This window comes from Pleuronectes platessa, chromosome 23, assembly GCF_947347685.1.
Source record: "Pleuronectes platessa chromosome 23, fPlePla1.1, whole genome shotgun sequence".
In the NCBI taxonomy this organism is placed as follows: domain Eukaryota; kingdom Metazoa; phylum Chordata; class Actinopteri; order Pleuronectiformes; family Pleuronectidae; genus Pleuronectes; species Pleuronectes platessa.
In genome coordinates, this window is record NC_070648.1 from 16100058 (window position 1) to 16126877 (window position 26820).

Genomic DNA, 26820 nt, shown 5'->3' on the forward strand with positions numbered 1-26820 from the left:
CTAAAACTGTCAAAAAGGTTTGAGGTCTGACAAACAGCTGGCAGTTATACCCATGGTGATTATAACTTAAGTTTATGAAAAACATGTAACAATCCATACACAAAAAGAGCTTTTTGTGTATGTAAAAGGTCATTATGGTATTGTAGTTATGGATGGATTTAATGGATTTGTATTTATGTATTAGCGGTTTTCTAGTCTGATGATGACCACTCAAAGCGCTTTACAGTACAGTTTTACATTCACCCTTTCACACACACATTCATGCAGTGCATCTATCCCAGCACTTTGTTATTCTATGGGGGGCGATTCAGGGTTCAGCATCTTGCCCAAGGACACTTCGGCATGCAGATTGGTCAGACTGGGGATCGAACCGCCGACCTTCAGGTTGGAGGACGACCACTCTACCCCTCAGCCACAGCCGCCCTTATAAGACGGGTCAGACTGGGGATCGAACCGCTGACTTTCAGGTTGGAGGACGACCGCTCTACTCCTCACCCACAGTGCTGTACTTGTCGCTATCTGTAATGAGCATACTGCAATGCCTATATTTCTCCATATAAGGACATCTGTTTTTCATGCAGAGAGTGCTGTGATGAATAGAGAAGTTGAAGTTAGAAGAGAGACAAATACATTTAAAAAATAAAAAAATTGTGTTGGAGGGAGAAGCCAAAAAAATTCTAACTTCTCTGTAGCGTGTCCCCATAGTGACGACATTGTGGTCAATAAGCCTGTCCATAACACCAGTAACAACAATTGTTATTACATTACCTCTTCAGGAATGTAAAGGTTATGCATGTATCGATATTGTTTTAGTTTGGTACAGGTCATTGAAACCAGGCTGTGGAATTTGAAAGCATCATTTTTCATTTCAACATTATCGAGCAAACGACTGTCTGTCCGAGTTTTATTTTTGTTTAAAACTAAATCAAGGATTATAAAATGTCATTGCCACTGGCAAGTAGCGATCTACACAGATTTGTACAATGGCAAGGTCCAACCTCAGGGGGGCAGCCACGTCCGTCGCTGCGTCCAGTCTGCGGAACAATGAAGAAGCTGCTCAGTTTGGGAGTGTCACAGAGCCAAAGGCAACGCCTTTAATGCGGCTCTCGTTAAACTGCAAGTAGCCCACGGTAACGGAGTAGCTGTCTAAACGCTGTGCTATCAAGATCCGCTGGGTGGGTTTGTTCGGGGTCACTGTAGACATGACTACCAGCTTTCTGTGGAATGTGGGCTTGCTGCTGGCGCTGCTGCTGCCAACGGAAGGTAAGGCTCTGTCTCAGTCTCACAGTAGCTCACCCACATGCTCTGCGCTCCTTTTGTGCCACACTTTGATTCAAGGCCGGGTAGCGGTCCATCGGCCTGGAGACACATGTTACTGAAATATACACTACTCGTGATTCATTACGAAGTCATTCTGAATGAGGATCTCTTCACGGACCTGTTATCCATCGTATTGTTATTAGCCTTTTTATATATTCAGATATTGCAGTTCTATTTGAACCTGTTGTCAGACACCCTGTTAGAGTGATTGCCGATTGTTAAATTAATTATTCTATATATTATTATTATTATTATAGTTGTATTATAATATAATATTAGTTATGTGTTAGTTTCAGGGGTAAAGTTATTTAAATATGACAGTTATTAGAGACCATACTGATGTGGCACCACCCAGTGACCGTTGTGTCTGTCTGTCAACGCCTCTCATTGGTGATGAATTTAAGAATTTACTCACTTAGATGTAAGTAATTAAAAAAAGAATGAAATAACGCAGATTAAAGATCATTGTGATGTACCCCTTACATCAACGTCCATCTGACATTTTACTGTATTCTGATTATTCCATCTATTTTTTGCTTAATTATTTTATAAGTACATGACTAGAATTAGATATGTGGAAAACGTTTATAAATTCAGGGTAATGGATGAGCTTGTAGGCAAACAGACTTTTCCAAACTACTGCTTTTTCATTAACTTAAGTCAGGGGCGGCTCTTGGCATCGGCGACATGTGGAGTTGAATAGGGCGCAAAGTGCCGAGACCGCGCCACAAAGAGGATGATTTATGATGACGTGACACATACGTTAACCAATGCAGTAACGTCACACCATCGTTCTCGAACCCAGGGGACACAACGGAGGCAGACGCGGCGCAAAGAGCCTCGAAAAGCTGTGTGCCTCCTTTCCGCACCCATGTTAATCAATTGGGCTGTTCGCACCGGCAGCGAAGCGCCATGAAACTCCGCGGCCGGCTCGCGATGTACAGCAATGGTTTTAGGGTCTGTTCTATTTTTTACGATATAAGTAATGGGTTCTATTTTATATTTGAATAAATATGCATCCCATAATTTCAATTTCCCCGCTGTTCTCCTGGAGTTTCAATCCCCACATTATGAAATCTCCCCATCTTGAATAATGTACCTATTCCACACATTTGTCAGTTGTGTCTAAACAGACACAAAAGCACACAATCTATTGTGGGGGGCGGCTATAGGATGTGTAGCTCAGTCACTGAGGACAATAATCATTTTCGCCCCGAACAGGCGGAGAAATGTGCTTCCTGTGTGAACAGACAGGCGGCTGCTCGCACGAGAATTGCACATCATTAATGTTTATTTTCGTCGACTTGAATTGTGTGTGTGTGTGTGTGTGTGTGTGTGTGTGTGTGTGTGTGTGTGTGTGTGTGTGTGTGTGTGTGTGTGTGTGTGTGTGTGTGCGCGCTGAAACATTGCAAGGGCCGGCCCTGACGTAAGTGGTTGACTATGCTTGTCTGTACCTTAAAAGAGCTTAGCATGTAGCTTGCCCCCCTCCTTGCTGTCCGTTTGACTTGTGTCCGAAGCTTCGTAATAAAGACAGATAAACTGTTTGTTTGATTCACTCTTTATTCCTGACGACGACGTAATATTGCCATAACAGTATGAACACCTTATTTCTTCCTGATTGTCTCATTTGCTGTTGTAGGTCATAAAGAGGCACCAATATTAAAATGAGACCATTTCAAAACCACTTACAAACCCCTTGCATAGAGGCTTTAAAAACTCTTTAAAAATGTTCAGTGCATAAGTGTCCTAAATCCCATGTTGTGTTTACACTGTCATACACAGTGGCACTTTCATGTTTTCAATGTTTTCAACAAGTCACCCATATGGACGTATATCACATATAGCAGTTCGCAAAAAATAAGAATACAAATAAATATAGAATAGAATATCAGATTGGAGGAGTTTAAAAGTTATATGGCCTGGGGGATGAAACTTTCTCAGCCTGGTGGTAACCGCCCAACTGATCAAATCACCCCAGTCCTCTATGAGGATCTTAAAATATGGGATAAACTTCAAGATTCTGCTCATCAACCCCACTACTTTTAAGAGTACCAAACGAATTACGTCGATACCAGCAGTTACAGATTCATGTTAAATCAATCGGTGCCAAATTTCTGTACCTGTGAGGGCATCTGGGTGTGAGAATATGTATTTGTGAGTGAGAGTGAAATAGAGATTAAATGTTAGATAAAGAGAGAGAGAGCAAGACCATGTGATTCGAGACCTAATTCAGATTAGACTAATAACATATCCCTAATATCATAATTTATTAAAACAATAGACATAAGTTGTTGCTCCTCTTTACACTATTGAGCTGCTTTCAGACTGGAAGCCGCAGATCCTCTGTATATTCTCTGGAGGAAGCAACACATTACATAGCACTTAGCGACCCAAGGACAATTCGGCACTGGAGGAGGTGCAAATGTGAACACAAATGTCCGAGTGAGACGTTCCACAGCTTCTTATCGGCCTGACCTGCTCAAAATAGTTCTCATAAATACAAATACATGCACACTCTGTGTCTTTTTTAAAACAATACAATCACACTGTTGTCTGACTTCCAGTGAGTTACAGCTCTGTCACAGTTAAAAGCAAAGGATGTTGCAGGCACATTGCTTTTATTCTAGCACTCACGTATGTGCAGTCTTCTCTTCTTATACGTTCTTTAACCGTTTTGTTTGTTATGAATGTCGTATGTGTATTTATGTTACAGAATGCTTGTCATGCTAGATTCTCACACCAAGAACTTATGAAAAATATGTTTTATATGTTAGCCTCAGCATATCTGCCTCCTTTGTCCTCTTCTGTCCTCTCTGGTCCTTAGTACTCTCTCAGGGTTCTTTTGATCTGAATGATGCTCTGGATGTTAACAGTGACAGTAAATCATGTAAGTACAATGGAACACCACTTTCTTGTTCACATTATCCTTTTTTGTTTCTCATGACCTTCTTAGGTTCGCCTCGTTACTTTTCTCTAACAAAGTGAGCTCAGTGTAGTTAGAAAAAAACACCCTGCACACACACCAGGTGATTTAACTTTTTATGAAGGAGCTCTCAGGAGTATATTTGATTGGTAGTTTGGTTTCCTAACATTCTGTATCCTCTCAATTCACAAAGAAAATTAAATGAGTTTTAGAAAGAACAATTGATGTAAAAGCACACATTTGGAGCCTCTGGTTCATTTTGATGCTACTGTTGCTTAAACAGTGAACTTAATCATTTAATGAGTTTGTCAACCTGACTGTTAACTTATAATGAACTGTGGTATTGAAAATAAAAACTGAACATTTACTTTGTTTTACACAAATGAAGAGAGATTGACTCAGTGACACGATAAAACAATAAATCTGTAACATCTAGTCTATGTTCATTTGTATCAGAGTTACTTAATCATTATGTTACTGGTAGTTTTTTAGATAATATGGAAATAATGGAAACCAATGGAGAAAATCCTAATTTTCACGTATGAATGACACTAGATAAAACAATTCTCTTTAAGATATAATTAATTTCTAACTTTCACTACAGCAACGACTCCTGCACCAAAACCAGCTATACCTGCAGGAGGAGGTAAGCACCATGCAGCAACTGACACAGTGCCATGTAAATGTATGTTTTACAATAATTCTATAACAATTAACATTATGATATAGTAGAATATATATGGAAGCCCATTTCTGCCACATTGATGAAGAATTTTTTTTTGTATCTCATAATTATGACTTAGTATCTCATTATTATGAGATAGTATCTCATAATTATGACTTAGTATCTCATAATAATGAGATATTATCTCATAATAATGAAATGCTAAGTCGTAATAATGAGATACTAAGTCATAATAATGAGATACTAAGTCATAACAATGAGATACTATCTCATAATTATGAGATACTATCTCTTAATAATGAGATGCTGAGTCATAATTATGAGATACTAAGTCATAATAATGAGATGCTAAGTCATAATAATGAGATACTAAGTCATAATAATGAGATACTAAGTCATAACAATGAGATACTATCTCATAATTATGAGATACTATCTCTTAATAATGAGATGCTAAGTCATAATTATGAGATACTAAGTCATAATAATGAGATACTAAGTCATAATAATGAGATACTATATCATAATTATGACATACTAATTAATATTTTATCATTATTCTCTGGTGTCATTGTTCTCTGCAGAGTTGGATTTGGAGGATTTTTTCAAAGTCAGTGGCACCACCAAAGCCCCACCCAGGGTTATACCTAAGGGTTCTGCAAGTACCAAGGCCCCAGTCAAGCATAAACCCAAGCCAGGTGAGAGGGAACCCTCCCCTGCCCATGCACGTGCCGGTGTATGTATGAAGGCATGTGCATCAGGAACTGCTTGAGAAATAGTGATGACACCATGCGTATCCAATACAGAGTTGATGCATTTTCATACCAAAAAACGCATAGTGTGCATGTGGCCTGATGATGGCTGAATTGGATGGTTACACAACTGTTCCAGCCCCCCCAATCGCTCACCTCTTTTCCATCCACCTCTCTTCCCCATTTTTTTCCACTCACCCCACCCGGTTGAGGCAGATGGCCACCCGCATTGAGTCTGGTGGTGCTGGAGGTTTCTCCCCGTTACAGGGGAGTTTCTGTCCTCGCAGTCGCTAATGGTTGCCTGCTGTGGGAACTGTATGACATTGTAAGGTCTGCATCTTACTATGAATAGTGCCTTTAAATAGTCTATGTTGAGATTTGGCTCTACACAAATACAATTTAATTGAATAGAAATATAATACACCTTGCAAGTTAGTTACTATGTTAATTTTAAGATGCAGCTTAAGATCATAGCATGGATAACTTTAGTAACTGACACTGTGGTGAATAGATAGGAATATATTTACATGTTTACATTTTTTTGACACACAATGTCACATTTCAAGCCTTAGTGCTCAATTCAGATATTTTTCCAGATCCGATTGTTTTATATAGCGGTTCACATTATCTTATCTTGGCCAGCATCAGACTCAGAATATGAACTGGTCATGGTGATAACGTGACTCGTATGCACAGAAGAACAACAAGAGTTGACACACATTACGCTGTGTATGATAGTAAACAAGGCGAAGAAGTTGGTAATAAACATGGAGGCCAGAGATGTGAGGGTTTATGGTTTAATTTGTCTCTTATTATGCTTTCAAACACAGACCGCTTAGGATGCGACCACTCAAGATGAGGTCTAAAGGCCTATATATGCTACCCCGAATCCGTTACAGACGGATCGGACGAACACTTTTTCATTTATAGTTCTTCAGTGCTGAAAACAATTCGGCACCAGAACAGTAGGTGACGCATCGGAAGACGAGCTTAGATAAAGATATAAAGATAAAGTAGCTTTATTGTCAATTTCTTCACATGTTCAAGACATACAAGGAATCGATAGTACGTTTCCCACTCTCCCACAGTGAAACATATAAAGTACACAGGCACAACAGATAACACAAGACATTTCCTAATACTAAGTAAACATACAGATTTTAAGTACAGCAGCATAAGGTTCTCTAAAGTGTAAACTTAGTGATAAAAGTGATAAAAGTGCAAGAAGCCTACCTCAACGTTTTTTTTATTTACCTCCTCCCGGCTTTCCTCACACAAGGTGTACGATGGCAACTAAATACAATAAAGTGACACCCAGCGGGTCAAAATGCTTATAGATACAGTGCCTTGCATAAGTATTCACCCCCCTTGGACTTTTTCCCATTATGTACTGTTACTAACTGGAATTCAAATAGACTTAAATAAACTTTTTCCCGTTTGATCAACAAAACATGCATAGTACTTTGGAGGTGCAAAATACATTTTATTGTGACACAAACAATAATGAGAACAAAAAGGTTGACATCTGTTGGGTGCATAAGTATTCACCCCCCTGTGTCAATACTTGGTAGAACCCCCTTTCGCTGCAATTACAGCTGCAAGTCTTTTGGGGTATGTCTCTACCAGCTTTGCACATCTAGAGATGGAAAGGTTTGTCCATTCTTCTTGGCAAAAAAGATGAAGCTCAGTCAGATTGGATGGAGACCGTCTGTGAACCGCAATCTTCAAGTCTTGCCATAGATTCTCTATTGGATTGAGGTCTGGGCTTTGACTGGGCCATTTTAAGACATTAACATTCTTTAATCCAAACCATTCCTTTGTAGCTCTGGCTGTATGTTTAGGGTCATTGTCCTGCTGGAAGATGAACCTCCGCCCCAGTCTCAAGTCTTTTGCAGACTGCATCAGATTTTCTTCAAGGATTTCCCTGTATTTGGCTCCATCCATCTTTCCCTCTATTCTGACCAGTTTCCCTGTACCTGCTGAAGAGAAGCATCCCCACAGCATGATGCTACCACCACCATGTTTCACTGTTGGGATGGTGTGCTCAGGGTGATGGGCAGTGTTGGGTTTTCGCCACACATAGCGTTTTGCATTGAGGCCAAAAAGTTCAATTTTGGTCTCATCTGACCAGAGCACCTTCTTCCACATGTTTGCTGTGTCTCCCACATGGCTTCTGGCAAACTCCAAACGGGATTTTTTATGGATCCCTTTCAACAATGGCTTTCTTCTTGCCACTCTTCCATAAAGGCCAGATTTGTGGAGTAGACGACTAATAGTTGTCCTGTGGACAGATTCTCCCACCTCAGCTGTGGATCTCTGCAACTCCTCCAGAGTAACCATGGGCCTCCTGGTTGCTTCTCTGATTCATTTTCTCCTTGTCCGACTCTTCAGTTTGGGTGGACGGCCTCCTCTTGGTAGGTTTGCGGTTGTGCCATATTCTTTCCATTTTCTTATGATGGATTTTATGGTGCTCAGAGAGATGTTGAAAGCTCTGGATATTTTTTTATAACCTAACCCTGCTTCATATTTCTCCACAACTTTATCCCTGACCTGTTTGGTGAGCTCCTTGGTCTTCATGATGCTGTTTGTTCAGTAATGATCTCCAACAAACTCTGAGTCCGTCACAGAACAGGTGTATTTATACTGAGATTAAATTGCAGACAGGTGGACCCTATTTACTAATTATGTGACTTGCAAATGTGACTTGTGAATGCAATTGGTCGCACCAGATCTTTGTTAGGGGTTTCACAGTAAAGGGGGTGAATACATATGCACTCAACACTTTTCAGATTTTTATTTGTAAATAATTGTGAAATCCATGTAATATTTCCCCCCACTTCCAAATGATGCACTATTTTGTGTTGGTCCATTACATAAACTCACGATGAAATAAATTTTAATCTGTGGTTATACCATGACAAAATGTAGAAAAGTCCAAAGGGGGTGAATACTTATGCAAGGCACTGTAGATAGATAGATGGATACGTTTTAGAGTAGCGGTTCCTCGGTCTTGTTTCTGAAGTGCGTTGCTAATTCCACTGCTTGAAGCTACACGGAAGCCGCTAGCTTCACCCCTTAGCTTCCACACACAGTCAGCAGGGACTCCTGATACTAACTACTACCAAGTGTTTGCTTCTAGCCTGACAGTGTTTGAGAAACAGTGTCATGATAGCCGTGGAATTAAAGTCGTGACAGCGGGTTTTTGCGCTGTTACCACCGCAGTTAGCATGGTGGCTAGCACGCTAGCACCATTATGAAAGTTTGTTATAACCGTATGTGACCGACCGTACACACATGCCGTCAGGGCTCTAACCAGCCACCGTCAGCCGGACAACTCCGCCGGCTTAACACACTTGTCACATTAATCATAGAATCGTAGTTGTGTTTGGGTTTATTGTGATATAGGGAATGAAACAGGAAGTTTGAGTTCCTGAAATGATCTTGTTCCGAAATGCTGTTGTTAGCGGACCAATCACAGCCAAGGGCTATCCCTAGGCTCTCCGACATGCCGACATGTAGTTAAGGCCAATATATGCTTCTCCGTTTTGACGGACACGGACAGATAGGACCGCCTTCTTTGCCGTGGAACCTCCTCTCCGGGCTCCACGGAGAGCTGCTCTTGCAGCTCAGATTTTTCTAACTACACGTCGGCATGGCTACGGATAGCCATTGGCTGTAACTGATCCGCTAACGACAGCATTTCGGAACTACATCATTTCCGGACCTCAAACTTCCTGCTTCATTTCCTATATCACAATAAACCCAAACACAACTATGATTCTACGATTAATATGACAAGTGTGTTAAGCCAGCGGAGTTTTCCGGCTGACGGTGGCTGGTTAGAGCCCTGACGGCATGTGTGTACGGTCACATACAGCTAGCTGCCTCCGTGTAGCATCAAGTAGTGGAATTAGCAACGCAGTTCAGAAACAAGACCGGGGAACCGCTGGGTGTCACTTTATTTTATTTAGTTACCATCGTACACTGTGTGTGTGAAAAGCCGGGGGCAGGTAAATAATGAACGTGGACTTCTTCTGAGAACTCATGAGATAGGCTTCTCTAAGCTCGTCTTCCGTTGCCCCACCTACTGCGGCCAATTGTTTTCAGCACCGGAGAACAATAAATCCAAAAGTGTCCGTCCGATCCGTCCGATCCGTCCGTCCGTCCGTCCGTAATGGACTCGGAGAAGCATACATCGGCCTTTATTAGAAAAATCAGAGGTGCACCAAGAGCTCTCCGTGGGGTGCCCGGAGAGGGCGTTCCACGGCGAAGAGGGCGGTCCTATCTGTCCCTTTCCTATAAACGGAGTAGTATGTATCGGCCTTTAATGTAGTGTTAATATCCTGATTGTGCCTTTATTTTACAATTACATTGAACTTTGACTGATCTTCACAGCTAATGATGACCTAGACCTGGCTGATGCCTTGAACCCCAACAATGACATTGGTGGCAAGGAGAAAAACAAGGGGCAGGGAGGTGGGTAGGAATATTTTTTTTCTTTTGCCTAATTCTTGTTCTGGATTTCTTAAATGCCACCCAAGCCTCTGTTCAACTTCTCCAACTCCAGCAATTATTCAAAGATATTTTTTGCAGTTTTAAGACAGCTTTATGGGTTTACGTGTGTCCTTAGTGGAGCCACCGGCTTATTATGTGTAGGTGCAGTGACCATACAGGAAACCGGATGTAGTAACAGGTCAGTATATGAATAGACACGTGATGTCTATCCAATTCATTTGCTACATAAAACAATTATGGAAGCCCCACACAGCACTATGAACTGAAAACACAGAGAGCAGCTTCACTTTCTTAGACTCAACAAGAAGTGACACCACAGTGATTTCATTATGTATGATTAAGATTATGTATTATATTTCCTCTCTCAGATATATTTTCTGACAGTGATCTGAGTGATGTGAGTAAAGATGACACGTACAAGCCTGACAAAGGCAAAGGTAAAGTGTGGACTTTAACTCCTGGTGTTACAGAAGAGAACAACACTTAATAGTTTTAACAGATGTGAACATTTACTCTTACTGTTTCCACAGGTGGATTCTCAGGAGGTGGCGGTGATCTGATTAACCAGCATGATGACAATCATGGTTGGTTTTCTCTGTCTGATCATTTATGAATGTGTGACTGTCTGAGCTTACTGTACAACTGTTTGTGTGTGTGTGTGTGTGTGCGTGTGTTTGTGTGTTTGTGTTTCCAGAGACCACAGCTGAGGTGGGCACTATTGCAGGGATTGTCAGTGCAGTTGCCATGGCACTGGTGGGTGCAATAAGCAGTTACATCTCCTATCAGAAGAAGAAGCTGTGTTTCAGTGTGCAACGTAAGGCATTACATTACAGTTCATAACACTCTTTGAGGACATTGTTGTCACCAGTGTGTGACTACATTGCTTTTACACCTACAGCTCAAATGGTAATTTGCAATAAAACTGTAAAAAATAATTAAAACTATTCACTGTCCAAACATGTCTGTAAGACCCCAAATTAAAACTGTAAGTGGACTTAGTGGACTTGTGCATGGCTCTCTGGTGTCAGCCCCCAAGTTGAGGGCACTGCGGCCTGTCCGTGGTCTCTGCATCCATACCAAGGGACAGCTATTTATTGCAATTCATATCGTTAGCACAGTATTGCAGAGCACACTATATGCTGATATGTGCAGCTTTCTTCTAACAGAGAGCCTGAACACTGACATGGTGAAGGCAGAGAACCCTGAGGCTGTGGTGGCTACAGAACCACAAGGTAAATACACACACAAACATGCACACACTGTACAGCCTATGACTGTAATGGCCCTGAATAAAAAACATGTGTTAATGGATGATACAGAACACATTTTTCTTTAATGGTGGAGCTGCCATCACTTGATATCTCCAGTGTCAGAGGGAGAAACACAGGCCAAGTTGACAATGTTATGTTACAGTGTTGTGTTACTCTGTGGTATGGTGGTCTCTTAAAGACTAAACATTGTTTTTGAGTCTATGTCTGAAAATAGGAATAGAGAGAAGCAGGATAACAGAGCTGTTAGACTGAGCTGTAAATCAACATTGTGTGGAGTCAGTGCTCAGTGCTGCTCTCAGGTCTGATAGACCACTGCATGGGTGATGAAAAAGCAGAAGACTTTGGTCTGTCATGTTCTAGAACACACTAACAACAACAAACTAACTTAACAAACAAAATGTAAATTATATATTATACACAAAAACTAAAATTAGGGGAACAAGAATACACATCAGATCTTGATGAACAAATTATTCAAGTTGAAAATCTTTGCTGATGTACATTGCAAAATTTGTTGAGAACAAAATGACGTAAAAACGGTGAATGGAAACCAAAATCATCAACCCATTAAGGGCTGAAGTAAAACATTTAATCACAGGCTGATCCAACTTGTGTGAATTTCATCACGACAACTCATGATTTGACTCAGTAGTGTTTATGGCCCCTGCGTGCCTGTATGTAATCCCGACAATGTCGGGGTATGCTCCTGATGAGTCTGTGGATGGTGACCTGGGGGATATCCTTCCAGGCCAGCATCAGGGCATCAATGAGCTCCTGGAAAGTCTGTGGTGATACATAACGTCCCATTGGTGCTCAATCGGATGTATGTCAAGGGAAAGCTAGGTTTACTCAATGGCATCAACGTCTTTGTCATCCAAGAACTGCTTACATCTATTGCACTTCTGTCCGTCCTGGGAGAGGGATCCCTCACATGTGGCTCTCTCTGAGGTTTCTATGTATTTTTACCTGTTAAAAGGGTTTTTAGTAGTTTTTCCTTACTCTTGCTGAGGGTTAAGGACAGAGGATGTCACACCCTGTTAAAGCCCTATGAGACGAATTGTAATTTGTGAATATGGGCTATACAAATAAAATTTGATTGATTGATTGATTGATTACACACTCAGGCCACATGAGTCCGGGCGTTGTCCTGCACCAGCGTAAGGTCTGACATTCGCTGCGAGGATGTCTTTCCAGTACCTAACAGGAGTCAGGTTAACTTTGGCTATGACATGGAGGTCTGTTAAACCAGTGATTTTCAACCTTTTTTGAGCCGTGGCACATTTTTTTCATTTACAAAATCCTGGGGCACACCACCAACCAAAATGACACAAATTGACACTCTATGGCCTAACACAGTACATATAATACATATAGTTAGTAATATAGTTTCTAAATGTATTTACACTCACTCAGTGTGAAACCTGGGCCTGTTTAGATGAACACAAAACTGATATCCTTGCAGGAATGGAAGACAGACACACACAAAGCTCTTTCTCAACAGCTCTCAGTGTCTCTCTGTTTTTATTTTTTATCGCAGTCAAGCTTGAAAAGCTCAGCTCACACATATGTTGTGGAAAACAGGAGCAATGTCCAAATAGCTTTGTTGGCCAGATTGGGGAACTCCTTGGCAGCTGATAACTAAAAACTGTCCAAAGGAAGATCAGCAAAGTTTAGCTTTAAACCACGATCTTGTTTCAGTTCAATGAGTTCCTCTTGCTCCTGTAAAGTCATGTCCTTTCCAGCAACTGATGCTGAGCTATGTGCGTGGCGGCAGCGGAAAAAATAAAAAGAGGGGGTACGTGTGCTGGAGCGTCCTCCTAACTGCCTCTTGTCCAGTCGTGCGATCGACCCACACTGCCTTTGCGATCGACCGGTAGATCGCAATCGACGTATTTGGCACCCCTGGTACTGACACTCGACAATTGTTAATTAGGTGATATTAGATAATTTCCCACGGCACACTGGTTGAAAATCACTGTGTTAAACCATCCAAGGATATGCCTCCCCACACCCTCACTCACCCACTGCAAAACGGGCAAGCTGGACGATGTACCACGATGCATAACATTCACCACTGCGTCCCCAGAATCTTTCACACCACTCAAATATGCTTAGTCCCACTAGAGGATGTCTGGCCCTATTGATCCCTTCCTAACATGCTCCCAGGGTAGTGATGGGGTCATGAATATATTGTTTATCTGTAGAGAAAATGAGGTGGGACTTACAAAGAACTTTGAAACTCTTATGGCAGTGACCAAATAGTTTCCATACGATGGTTTATTTCATTTTGTACCAAAGTTCACTGATTTTTGTGCTCAAAGAAAGTAAAATACCAAATACTCATGTGTTATTCATATTTTTACTTGAGAATTTGTACTACATGTTTTCCACATTTAATTTGTGGAATTAAGCTATTAAGCTCATTGTTTTATAAACATATTTGTTATATGTGATCTCATTGCACCAACAAGAATCTGATAGATCAAAAATATGATGATGGCCTCAGGCAATGGGGATCTCATTTCTACTGTCTTGTGTCCTCTAAAAAAATTGATTCACAAACAAACCTTTTCAAATCACTGTTTGTGATGGGATTAAAAAAAAAATGTAACCACACTCACTCACTGCATTAATTGCATCTTTACCATGTTACACTGTGGAACTCGGGAATTTGGGGAATTAAAAAAAATACACAAATACACAAATTAAACGCTGAGCAATAAAAACATCAATCAAAACTCTATTTTAAAGATGTATGGCATGCAGTACACGCTGCACGTTGAATTTCAACCCTCCACTGTGCATTTTTCCATCACATGCGCCGATAATTCCCAGCATCCTGCACACTACAGCAGGGCTATTGAGGCCTGCTGTAGTGTGCAGGACTAGTCAGGTAAGTTTCGATGATATTACTGGGGAAAATATATTAGCATGCTGATTGAGAATTGTTCATCTGTCCATCAAGCCTATTTCTATTAATTTATCCATCAATTGTAAAATATTTTTAAAGACGATTCCAATTGGCCAACTATTTATATCTCTGGCATTGCATAAGTGTTTTTTTACAAGCTTTTTTCTCATCGTATTCTACAGAACAATGCCACGTGCACATTTCACCCCAGCCAATGTAGAAGGAAAGGCTGTGTACATTTGCAAATACTGTGCAAAGACCTATGTTAAGAATAACACAAATATGCAGAAGCATATAGTCAAGTGCCCAAAGTTTCCTCAGGGCTCAAATCAGCCTATGACAAAACAAAATGTTTATATTTATGTCTGTATATGACAAGGTAAATACAGTTAGTATAAATTACCCGAACAATTTCCAGTTTATTCCCGTTAATTCCTGTTTATTCCTGTATATTCCCGTTAATTCCCATGGAAAGTCCCCAACTTTGAATATTCCCGGAATTTTGCAACCCTAGATATCACTACTATGACCACCAACCAGTCTGTCTTTCTTCACCTCCACAATCGCATCGATTTCAGAATCAAAAAGGTTGCTGGTCTTTGTCTTGAACCAGTCCTTTTTTCATTTTCTTTGTCTCCAGCTACACTTTGGTCAAATTGCTCACATTCCTAAAAAAATATACACATCACATCTAATAATTATATATAAATTCATGGATTTTACTGATGTCTACATCCTCATTCATCCTGAATTTATCCTAATTTGTATCCAGTACACAATTTCTTAATTTCCACTGATGTGAATCAGTGAAATCCAGTCCTGCTCTAGATGGCTCAATGCAATAATGGATTGTATGTTGCATTAATGTTCTATTAGTGATTTATGATTTATATATATACATTTTTTTTATTCTCCTTGTGCCTGTTGGTTTTATTGCTTTGGTGTCCTATCTGTATTTCCCAACCTGTTACTTACTTGTTTCAAAACATCTTGCCAAAGGATGCAGAAAAATAGGCTGGTTCTTAATTGTTTTGGTCTAATAAATAAACAAAATGAAACAAATAGACTTCACTTGTCATGCCACCTGCAAGTGCAGTCTAATCTATTTGAAATGGCTGATAGAGATTTTGTTTTGTTTCTACAGTCCAACAGACTCTCCTTGAGCCGTCCAATGCTGAGCCACCCACTGAAGAAAATGCTGTCTAAACACATTCACAAGGTCACCTACAAACATTCCCCCTCAACAAAATCCCCCACCCAAACCATGCACACACTCGCAAACAGAACCTTTCCAAATGTGAGTGTTTATAGTAATTTATTGCTGACTATTTGAACACATCGAACAACACCACCAACAGGTTTGCTTTTTTGTCCTTTTGACACACAACTGATTATTTGTGACAAATCATATATCTTACTTATGTTGATCGAAACCATGCGAAGTAGAATAACACATCTCAGAATCCTGTCAGTGCTCAGTTAAAGGGATAGTTCACTGAAAGATGTATACTCACTCATCTACTAAGTCGATGGAGGGATGGGTGAGGTGTTTGAGATCACGAAAAATGTTTGGAGTTTCAGGGGTAAACAGTGTTGTGGGCAAATCTGATGCAATTGAAGTAACTGGCGACCTATTCTTCAAATGTAAAAAAAACTACAGACAAAAAAAAAAAGAAATGCCTCAATAGTGCTCCTGTGGTGTCATTCAAGTGTCCGTAAGGCCCGACATTCAAATTCAACTCTAAATGACATCATTTATACAATACATATACATTTTTGGTGAACTATCCTTTCTAAGGAAGAACATTTAACTGTAGACCCTAGATTTCTGTTACAAGCCTTGAGGCAACTAATTATGGAATCATTTGGGAAATTGTGATAAAATGTATAAATGGCCAGTTAGCAGATAATGTAAGAACACATTTTCACAGTAATAATCATGAATTATCCCACCAATTTTTCTTATTCCTACAAAATGTGACATTTTATGTGATTTATTACTTGTTCACTTTACTGTGTTATTATGAAGTCATAACCAGTGATTATAATACTATTTGTTAAGTAGATGATCAGGGTTTCTGAAGTTAAACATTTGATTGTTTGTTGACTTAAATATGAGCTCCTTGTCCAGTAGTGGGCAAGGGACATATTTATAGACCTGAAGTAAGCGCGGGGAACCTCTGTTAAGTGGACTGACAGTGACATCATTAGTTGTTACACGCTGCTTATGTTATAATGTACAGAGTTGCATCTTTTTGGAGTGGGAAAAAAATGCATCTATACTTTCTAATCATAACCTGCGACCTTTTATACTGTAAATAGCCTGCCGCTTTTTCAACTGGCCTTTAACAACGATGTAGGTAGCTAAGGAGAAGTTTCATTTTTTCAAGGTGCTAATGGTAAAATAGTTCTGAAAAGAACAGTGATTGGTTGACAGGTAATTGACAAGAGTCAAATCAACACTTGGGAGGATACAATTAGCTTGCTAAATCAGTTGTTCTGTGGTTTGAGTTTAATAGTGGACAGCATGTTTTTTCCTCCCTCTGAATTAGAAAGGAGTCTGACCCATCACAATACTATGTTGTATTGTGTAAGCGGTGAGATTCAGCGTGTACAGAATAGAATTCATCTTGATCCCCTGGTGGCCGTTATTTCCATCAGTGTGAGATATGCTTGCAGAACAGCGGCATATCATGAAACCATTGTGTGTCAAGGCTAAAATAGATTACCACGTTTTAATAATAAGTACTCATATTGTAAGCGCTTACTTTAAGCATTTTGATGTGATTCTGGAAACTTAAAAATATCAATTATGCCACAATTCTGGTCAAACTCCAGAATAGGTAGATATGACTGTGCCACAGTATAGTTTTGATTGTATCAACGAACAGTGCCAAAGTTGACAAAATGTGCAAGTTCTTGATTATTTGCAAACTATCTCAAATCAATTGTATGCTTCAGCAACCTCCAGGGATAATGGGGTCACAAGTCTATGAGTCTGTAATGTTGGGGGTTGAGGACTGACAAGTTTGGGAACCTCGGTTCTTGACAGAATAGCTGATAAGAGGTGTTGTCCAAACAGATGTGAAGACAAGAGGCGTCAAAAGTTTATTTTCCATTGGTTGTGTCCCATTGGAAAATCACTGCTTAGAGAGTCTAACATTTGCATATATTATGGACTCATATTAGGGTCCTCACATGACATAATCTGACTAGAAAACAGCGATTTTGCTTTGAAGTTTAAAAGGTCCTTAATGGGAATAAGATCCACATTAGTAGAAAGGTGATGGTGAAAGGAAGTCAGAGAAGGACTGACAGGGAGTAAAAGGAGTGACGATTGAGTGACTAATGAAGGCAGACAAGAGTGTGAAGCCATTTGCACTTTTACAAATAGTGGAAAAGATAATTTGAATAAGAAAAAGAGAGCTTTGCTTTAGCTGCCTAGATGAAGTAAGAATCAGTAGTTTGCATAAGGATCTTGAATGGTATTGTTGAAACAAATATGAAGGTTGTACATTTTACTGTGAGTAGTTCTTTGTTTGTACTGATAGCATCATGTAAGAGATGACACATTTGATTATATTCCTGTGCGTGTGTGTGTGTGTGTGTGTTTGTGTGTGTTTGTGTTTGTGTTTGTGGGTGTGTGTGTGTGTGTGTGTGTGTGTGTGTGTGTTTGTATTTGTGTGTGTGTGTGTGTGTGTTCACACGCTTTTCCAGTTTTTTTTACACTTTGTACCCAAATTACTTTTCCTAATAATTTGGCTTAACTTTTTGTAATCGCGTCTTGGTGAGTGTGTTTGTTGTGTACTGCCAACACTTTATTTTCCTATAACTTGGGCTTTTTAAGTGGTTCCTGCACTGATATCTACAGTCTTGTGTATTTTGTAAATCTCCACAATTATGTCATTTTTGGTGAAACCTCTTGAAACTTGAATGGTTCATTGGTAGTGACTGAACAGAGCCAATCAGCAGCTCTTCCACCACCTTTAAAAATAAACATCCAGCTCCCATAAGGAAAAATTGTTTCATTTAAATTTTATAATCCCTATCTAGCTTTTATCGTCATCTAATATTGATGGGTAGATTTCTTCAAACTCACCAATATTGTGTGACCCTGAAAAAAAACAGTTGCTGGCCTCCAAATATGATCACTCAGAATATTCTTTAGGGTCAATAAAACTGCCCATGTCCATGAGGCACCTGACAGATTAAGTCTGGAAGCCTGTTCACCGCCCAACATTTATCTCAGACTGTATGTGCCAAGTGTGTGCCAACTTTACCTGTGTAGAACACCTAACTAAGAGTCTGACAAGATGTTTATGCAACCAGACCCTGAGAGATATGGGCTGAAACATCTTAAGTGCTTAAACATGCTCTCTGACAGATAGCACAGAGTGATGTGTGAGTAACCCCAGAGGAAAACATCTTGAGATACTAAAGTCAAAGTTAAGTTACTTTTTTGTTCAAACAAGGGGAAATTTCCTTGTTTGTTGTTTTCAGGGATGAAACTCTCTGCTACGACTCTTACTGGATAACCTCTCTGCCCTGGCAGCTGTAATTTCAAATGGTGATTCTCTCTGTTTTATAAGCTGCTCAGTCCCACAAGGACACACTATTCATCTAACACCCCCCAACATGCACATGAGCAACACCCATTGCTTCCCTCCTTTGTCTATTGGGTACTGGGGAAAGGTGTGGGTGCTGTATCAAGCTCATGCTGCTGAGAGCTGAACTAAACACAAAGAAACAAACAAAAAAAGCCACTGTTTACTGAATGCATTAAATATCTTCACCTGCTGTAGAAAAAATACAGATTTGACCAAAGATGATTAAGATTGACTTTTCTGTTGTGTATTGGAGTTGTATTTGAATCTGTTTGTGAGAACAAGGCCTTGAAATAATCATGAAGGACAAACATTTAATCTGACCACGAGTCTGAATGTAATGCAGATGTCCTTTCGTCTCAAGGGCAACATTGACAATGATAGTTAGATGGATATGACACAGAAGAGAACATCGAAATCTGATAGACAGTACACCTGGTATCTTACAAATAATGTGTAATTATCTTTCCAATGCTTGTGTCGACACAGTGTTTGAATAACTCCCACTATGGCACTTTGGATGCTGATACCGTTTGAGGTTCTAGTGTGGCGACCTGTTAAACTGCTGTTTGCAAGTGGTTTCCAGTCTTGTCTAGCAAAATAATATGAAGAAGTCCAATGTACTCCTGCGATAAATGTTGTTCTATGTGCCATGCATTTACGCTCTGCATGTCAATATATTGGGCCAATCAGATGGAGCCCAGCTACCCTACATAAAAATGTAAAGATATTCAGATCATTTGACAGGTTTTTTCCCTAAAATAAATCATTTTCGGGAGAGGAAAATATAAAAATGTGAGGCGGCTCCGTCAAATCTTGTGCTGCCTCTCCCGCTCGCTTTGGAGCTGTCCTTGGTCCCTACGGTTTTTGTCAGTGTCAGCATAGAGCATTTCTTTATTTATCGCAAGTCATATCGTCATCGCGATATTCAACAAAGTTATTGCATATCACATGTTTTCCTAATATCGTGCAGCCCTACTTCAAAGCAGCACCAGCACATCAAAGAAATGAGAGTGCAGCCATCTTGAGATGTATAGCATGATAAAGACCTTCATCTGACTAAGAGTTGATTTCAGACTTTATATGGAACTCAATATTTGATTAATATTGTACATTGTGCTTAATAAATTGCAAGTTAATTTTTTGGATTATAGGATTTCTGAAAGGACCTTGTAAATGAGTATAGGCCAAGTATTATTATTGTAATTTTAGTATAGTAATTATTATGTTACTTATGTGACACAAGACTAATGTTATCCAACTAAAATGTTCCAGTTAAATCTCGTCTAGATAATCTGGTTCTACAAATGCAGAGATTTAGGTTTGATTTGCTCATCTTGAATAATAATTTATCTTTAATAATGGTGTGCTTTTGTAATAGAAGGTATAGATAATGGGTTTATTGATGTGAGAAAAAGACTGCTGATTGTACTGTTACATGATATTAAACTCATCCAGGACCACATTTTGTTCTCACAGTTTCAAGCCTTAATCCTAAACAGAACAAACTAAAGAAGACTAACTGATAATAAGCCTGGATTTTTCTGTGAGTTTGTTTGTTCAATGTTTCTCTGGCGTTTTAACTTTGAATGATGTCTGTAGTGTTTATTATGACAGATGTGCCTGAGATCTTCTAGTTTTTTGGGAGCAGTCACATGACAATGACCTGTCAAACATGCTTGCTGCCACCCTGACTATCCACTGCGGTACACTTAAGTGCCTGCACTGCATTTCCCATGCTTTAGTGCCTGTCAACATGTCCTGTATAGCCACAGTTCAGCACCTTAACATTGCCATTAAGTTTTGTCTATTTGCCTGATTGACACTTGAAAAACAAAAACAAATGTGAAAAAGTACTTACTTTCAAACTTACTTGTCTGGTATTTGAGGGCTGGCTTTTTTTGAGTTAGTGGCTTGTCACCGACAACACATACTCACTTATCCTGTACACTGCTTTCCTGCACATAATCATCATTCATGCTTTTCTCTGCATCCTGTATACACCCTTAACATGTAGCTTACAAGTGTTGATCTCTGTATGTCAAGGTAATGTGAGCTCTGCTTTCTTTCTTATTCAATTATGAATTTTCTGGCAATATCTTACAGGTGTTGTATGTGTTACTAATATTAAATAAACAATTTCAAAAGATAATAGCAGAGTCTGTTATTTATGCGCCGTGCCGGCAACAGCTTTTGTTGCAGAGTAGTGGAGTCTCCAAAATGGAAGCAATAAAAGCTAAATATCAAGGCCAAATAGAAAAACAAGCCTCTGTGCCATACATATAGGCAGATAATAATACTCTCACCCTTATGTGGACAAATTACTCACTCAGCTGCATTGTGGAAGTAATGATCAGTAAACTATATACAAATACACACCATAATGGACATCAAACGCAGATTCAATTCAAAGATTCAATCTAGGACACCATTAACATGGTGATATTAAAGCGTTTTGCTGTTTTAATCTTAATTTTAATGTTAAAATATTGTTGTGTGAGTATGGAGTCGAAGAGAGGTGAATCTGTTGATGGTCTGATCTGATAGGAGAGTGTTGTGAGATGGGGAGAGTGTTGTTTGTCAAGTTTAAATTATAATCCTACTGTGGAGGTGTCTCTAACATGTATAATATAGGAACAACAATGATAACGGAAATTAAAAGCAAACAACATGTTGTCCCTCTTAGGCCACACAGCCCCGGATGACGGCAGGGATGCCATGGAGGTCTACGTTCCACCATTGATCCCTTGGTGGTGACAGTAGCTGTCAGTTAGTCTGCTTCTGACAGCTGTAGTCAGTCGTACACCTCAGTTGTCTTTCGAAATTGGATGGGTGGAGTAGAGCGTTTTTGTTCGACGTTTACCTTTGATGGTCAGCAGATGGAGTTGGAACCTTTCTGCAGCGGCTGACATGAGGTCGGTCTTTCAGCGGTTTAGATGGCAGTGTGCACAGTCAGGAGCATCTGAAACATTCCGTTCAGGCTGAGATTAGTGTGTTGTCTATTTGTACAGCATCAATATCTAATTCAGTGAGGGGACCCTTTTCTCATACTAAGAATACAACAAATCTAGAGTACAATAGTGCTGTTTTAGAAGGTCAAATACTATTTGAATATTACTCAGGAACGTCTGGATATAATGTAATGATAAGGTAGTTCATTTCAATATTTTCTAAACTAGACTAATTTACTGGCAAAATGTCTGCACATTTTATATCTAAGGGTGAACATATCCAGTAAATTTCTTGAGTAGACTTTATCTTCCAATTCTTACTAGGAAAGGTAAACTTTACTCAAGGGTTTCCCAAATAAAAATTACAACGAATATCTGTGTGGAAATTGTTTCTTTGTCACTCCAAATTTGTTATCAGTGGACTAAGTATTTGTTTATTATTAATTTATTCTGATTTAAAAGGTTTAATTTCAATTTGATTCAGTATCTATTTCAGTTAAGGATATATCATTGTACAGTAACAATTTTATTTGGATATGTGTAACTGTGAAAGGAAACCTCTAACTTGGTGCATTATGAAAACTAATTTCGTTAGATGACATATTGTCATAACTCTCAAACTATTTGAGAACACTGATATAATAATAATGTTTAACATTACCATGCAAGTTTATCTTTTCAAAGAGTAATGAATTTAACTTAACTGTAAAGAACATTCAGTCTGACATTTGAATGTGATATAGAAATAGAAAATATCCTTGCTTTACCTTTGAAACGTCCATTCAGTGTCAGGCTTTGGTTCAGGTATCTCATCAGCTACACTTACATACTTGGAGGTCTGTTATCAGCCTTATTCAAATAATAGGATTAAACATTGGAGAATGCATCAAACTCAGAATTTGTCAACATATCCAGTCAGAAGTCTTTATCTGCGTGTTTCTCTTTGCTCATAGGGAATTTAGAGGTGCATGGTCTTAGTCAAGTCTGCATTTTTCTGTGTCGTCTCAATACATTTGGTTGAGAGGGATTTGGTGCTGGTGAGTTGTTTCTTGGACTGATAACTCCTGCTTTTTGCAATGATTAAAAAACCGAGATTAATGCCTTTAATGGCGTCAGTTTTTATTGGATATTGCTGTTGGCAGGGCCTGTAGTCAGATCAAGGTGTTATAATTGCAGGTTCCTCATTTTTATCAAGCCAACATAATGTTTGCCTTGAATCCACAGTGTCTTAGGGATTTCCTGAAGGGGATGACGTTCGCAACATCCGTTTGAGATAAAAAATGATGAGACAATGAGATTAGCGGTTCGCTGTTTGTTTTTATATGCATGCAATTGGACTGAATAAAGTACGAATGCATCCTCAGTAATTTCCAATCAGTGAATTCAATTTTTTATTTCTTTAGTGGGCGAGATGTGTCATCTGGAGCTTGAGACTTGAAACAGTTTTTCTGATAAGTGAACTAGACCAACACATTGATGTGTATCCCAGCATAAATGTGTTATCAAAAGTTTCTCACTTCTGCATTCATCTCCGTACTATACCATGGTTTTCATATGTGATGTGAGGACCCATGTAAACATGTGACGTACAATGCAGAGAGTCCTCTTTGTGTGTTTTGTGTGTCTGTGCGCGAAGGTGCATTCCCTAGATTTTCTCAGAAGGGCCTCAGACACTCATACAATTTCCACTGATAAGGATATTTTACAAATGCTAGCTGTTGATCAGAATTTGGAAAACACCCTGATATGAGAAAAGAGTGTTAGAAATGTTTCATTAGTTCAGTTATCAGAAAATGTGAGAGGAACCGAATTTAATTATTTGCCAGAAGCGCTATTGTGTGTATCGACCATTTTCTTTGGGTGGAACAAGAAAATCATCTCTATCTATTCTAGTGTGTTGCACCAGAATCAACCCAAAAAAAAATTTGCACACGGCCCCGTAGCCAGGATTTTAGCAATGCTGAGGTCCAATTTCCGGGGGCAGGAGGGCAGAATCGCCAGAATTTGGGGGGGGGGGGGGGGGGGGATTTCCCCAATCTAAATATGCACATTTTAAGATGCTTGGAGAGAAACTATTTGACAACAGTTGCTTCAAAACCATGTCAGTGGCAGTGAGGCAATTCAGAAACACCTGCCTGAAACTGGAAAAGGCCATAGAGATACATACAGTTGCAATCCGAAATATTCAACCCCCCGAAGATTTTATGGATTTATCAATTACAATTTTCAAAGAGCAAGATTCTGCTTTGGATGACTTCTTTATGAGTTGAGTGATACATAAAATCAACATAGAAAATGCATCATGTATTATTTGTGTGTCACAGTATATTTTGTTAAGATAGCCATGTCACAATTATTCAACCCCTATATAATATTGTTGTTTTTAAAGCTGTCTGACATTGGAGCATTATAAGGAAGTTTAAAACTTATGGAGCAGATTCAAACCTGCCTGGCCGTGGAAGAGAGCCCAACATTTCATCAAGGGCCCTCAGCAACTTAGTCGGAACAACTATGAGAAACCCTGTGTAACTGCAAGACACCTTCAGGATGACCTGATGAAGGCTGGTACAAGTGCTTCAGTGGCAACTATACGACGTGCACTGAATAAAAAAAGGATTTTATGGCCAGACTCCAAGACGCAGTCAGCTCTTGACTACAAGGAACATCAAAAGTCGACTAGAATATGCCAGGAGGAATTTGGATAGACGACTGGGTTTTGGGTGACAGTTCTATGGACTGATGAAACCAAACTGGAACTGTTTGGACATATAGACCAGTTGTATATCTGGCGTGCGAAAGGCCAGGCTTATGACCAGAAGAATACCATCCCAACGGTCAAGCCTGATGGTGGGTCATTGATGATGTTGGGCTGTTGTTCTGAGGCAGGAACTGGCAATCTTGATCGTGTACCTGGCATCATGGATTCCTAGAAATGCCAGGACATTTTAAAAAGGAATGTGATGCCTTCAGTTGACAAATCAAATCTTGGTGATCATTGGACTTTCCAGCAAGTCAATGATCCAAAGACCACCTCCAAGTCAAGCAAAGCTTGGTTGAGAAAAAAGATCCTGGAACGTCCTGGAGTTGCATTCACAGTCACCAGATTTAAATCTGATTATAAATCTTTGGTGGGATTTAAAGAAGGCAGTTGCAGCACGGAAGCCATCAAACATCACTGAGCTAGAGGCTTTTCCCGTGAAAAATGGGCAAAGACTCTGATTGAGAGGTGTAAGAAGCTTGTCAGCACTTACTGGAAATGTTTTTTAGAAGTTATAAAAGCTAAAGGATGCGCCACAAAGTACTGAGGCTGGGGATTGAATAATACTGCACATGCACATATGTTAACAGGGTTACATTTTTCATTTAAACTTCAAAGTTAAGTCAACTTCTGTTGTCAAAATAACTCAAATATGTATCAATAAATATGTTTTGATGTTTAATGAGTTTTTTTGTCATTTATTGTCATTATCTGTCATCCACATCACTATAATGTCTTTTGAGGTGATGGGGTTGAATATTTCTGATTGCAACTGTACATCAATGGAAATGGCTGCCCGAGAAGCCCAGCAACTAAGTGGGGCACCAGGCATCAGAGTGTTTGTGTAAGGACTGCAGAAACTGTGGTATGAAAGGCCATATTGAACGTGCCTGTAAAAATAAGAAAGAATCACAGCCCAATTTTTTATCTGCAAACATTAAAGGGGACATATTAGGCCCATTTTACCACAGTTGATATGGCTCCTTGGGGTCTTAATGAAATGTCTGTCAAAATTTTTGGTCATAAACCACAAGGATCATTTAAAACAGCACCCTTTTTACCCTCTCTAAAACAGCCTTCCTCAGATTGACCTGTTTTGAGTGCCCCGCCCCCCCCCCCCCCCTCACCAACAACCCATCCCCCTTCTCACTGCCCCGCTCCCGACACACACACATACACACACACACACACACACACAGAAACAGACACACACAGACACAGACACACACCCATCTTAAATCTCCCCTTAGCATATTTAAGGTGGTTAAAATCATTTTAAGTCACTTTCCTACACATATATTTCTGTATCTGTTTGTTGTGTTTCTTCATTGAAGCTACAATTTTCAAACTACTACACCTTCTGATAAAGATGTACATTATTTAAATACATGCATTAGATATGTGTGTATACACTATATAATTGTATGTGTATATTTATTCACACAGGCCATATATTCTGAGCGTGCGCACACACACAAACAGACAAACACAGACAAAGGGATCGTGGGGGGCTACAGCTTGGAGGCTAACACTGCTGCAACTTTTGCGGCGAAACCCCGGGTATGAGTTTATTTTAAAGCGAGCGACGGAGGCGGCAACGAGCTGCTGGTGACCGGCACCGGTTCGTGCAGCTCGGGGTGCTTGGAGCAAATCTGTACGGGCCACAAAAGTTATAAGGCGCAGCTCTCTCCCCCCCCACCTCCTGCTCCTCCGCTTCGCCGCCCACGCATCACAGGAGAGGCTGTCCGCTGAGCGAGCGCCTTAGCATGGGTACAATGCAGCCGGAGACCGGTGGGGTCCTGGAACACGTTCCGATGCTATTTTCTAACAAAGACAGACACACACAGAAGCTACGACTCGGGTTAGCCTCCGAGTGCATTGTTTTCTATTTATACCTGCTGCAGGCACGGGGCGCCAAACACACACACACAAGTTACGACTCCGAGAGCATTGTTCCTCCACTCCGGACCCGAAATGGGATCTCTCCCCCCACCTCCCAGTCAGATGCTTCCAGGCCGGGGTTCCACATGCAATACTGCTGTAAATACGTTCACAAGCAGCCATTCCAGAAAGTGCTGAAAGTGCTGTTAGCCCGCTCCTGCTAACTGTAGCGGGACACACACAGGGGAC

General features: G+C 40.0%; 1 protein-coding gene across 2 annotated transcripts; it reads left to right on the top strand.

The window, feature by feature from the left end:
- The first annotated feature begins 1041 nt into the window (after window positions 1-1041).
- On the top strand, window positions 1042-21133 carry cd99l2 (CD99 molecule-like 2). 2 transcript variants are annotated; one of them, XM_053416261.1, is made up of 10 exons: window positions 1042-1263; window positions 4145-4207; window positions 4848-4889; window positions 5513-5626; window positions 10076-10156; window positions 10564-10632; window positions 10726-10779; window positions 10890-11009; window positions 11362-11427; window positions 15522-21133. In XM_053416261.1, the coding sequence occupies exons 1-10, from the start codon at window positions 1203-1205 to the stop codon at window positions 15581-15583; spliced, it is 732 nt and encodes a 243-aa protein (XP_053272236.1). In that variant the 5' UTR covers window positions 1042-1202; the 3' UTR covers window positions 15584-21133. The 2 variants fall into 2 exon arrangements, with proteins under 2 accessions (XP_053272236.1, XP_053272237.1); XM_053416262.1 differs by lacking the exon at window positions 10076-10156.
- Window positions 21134-26820: the final 5687 nt, after the last annotated feature.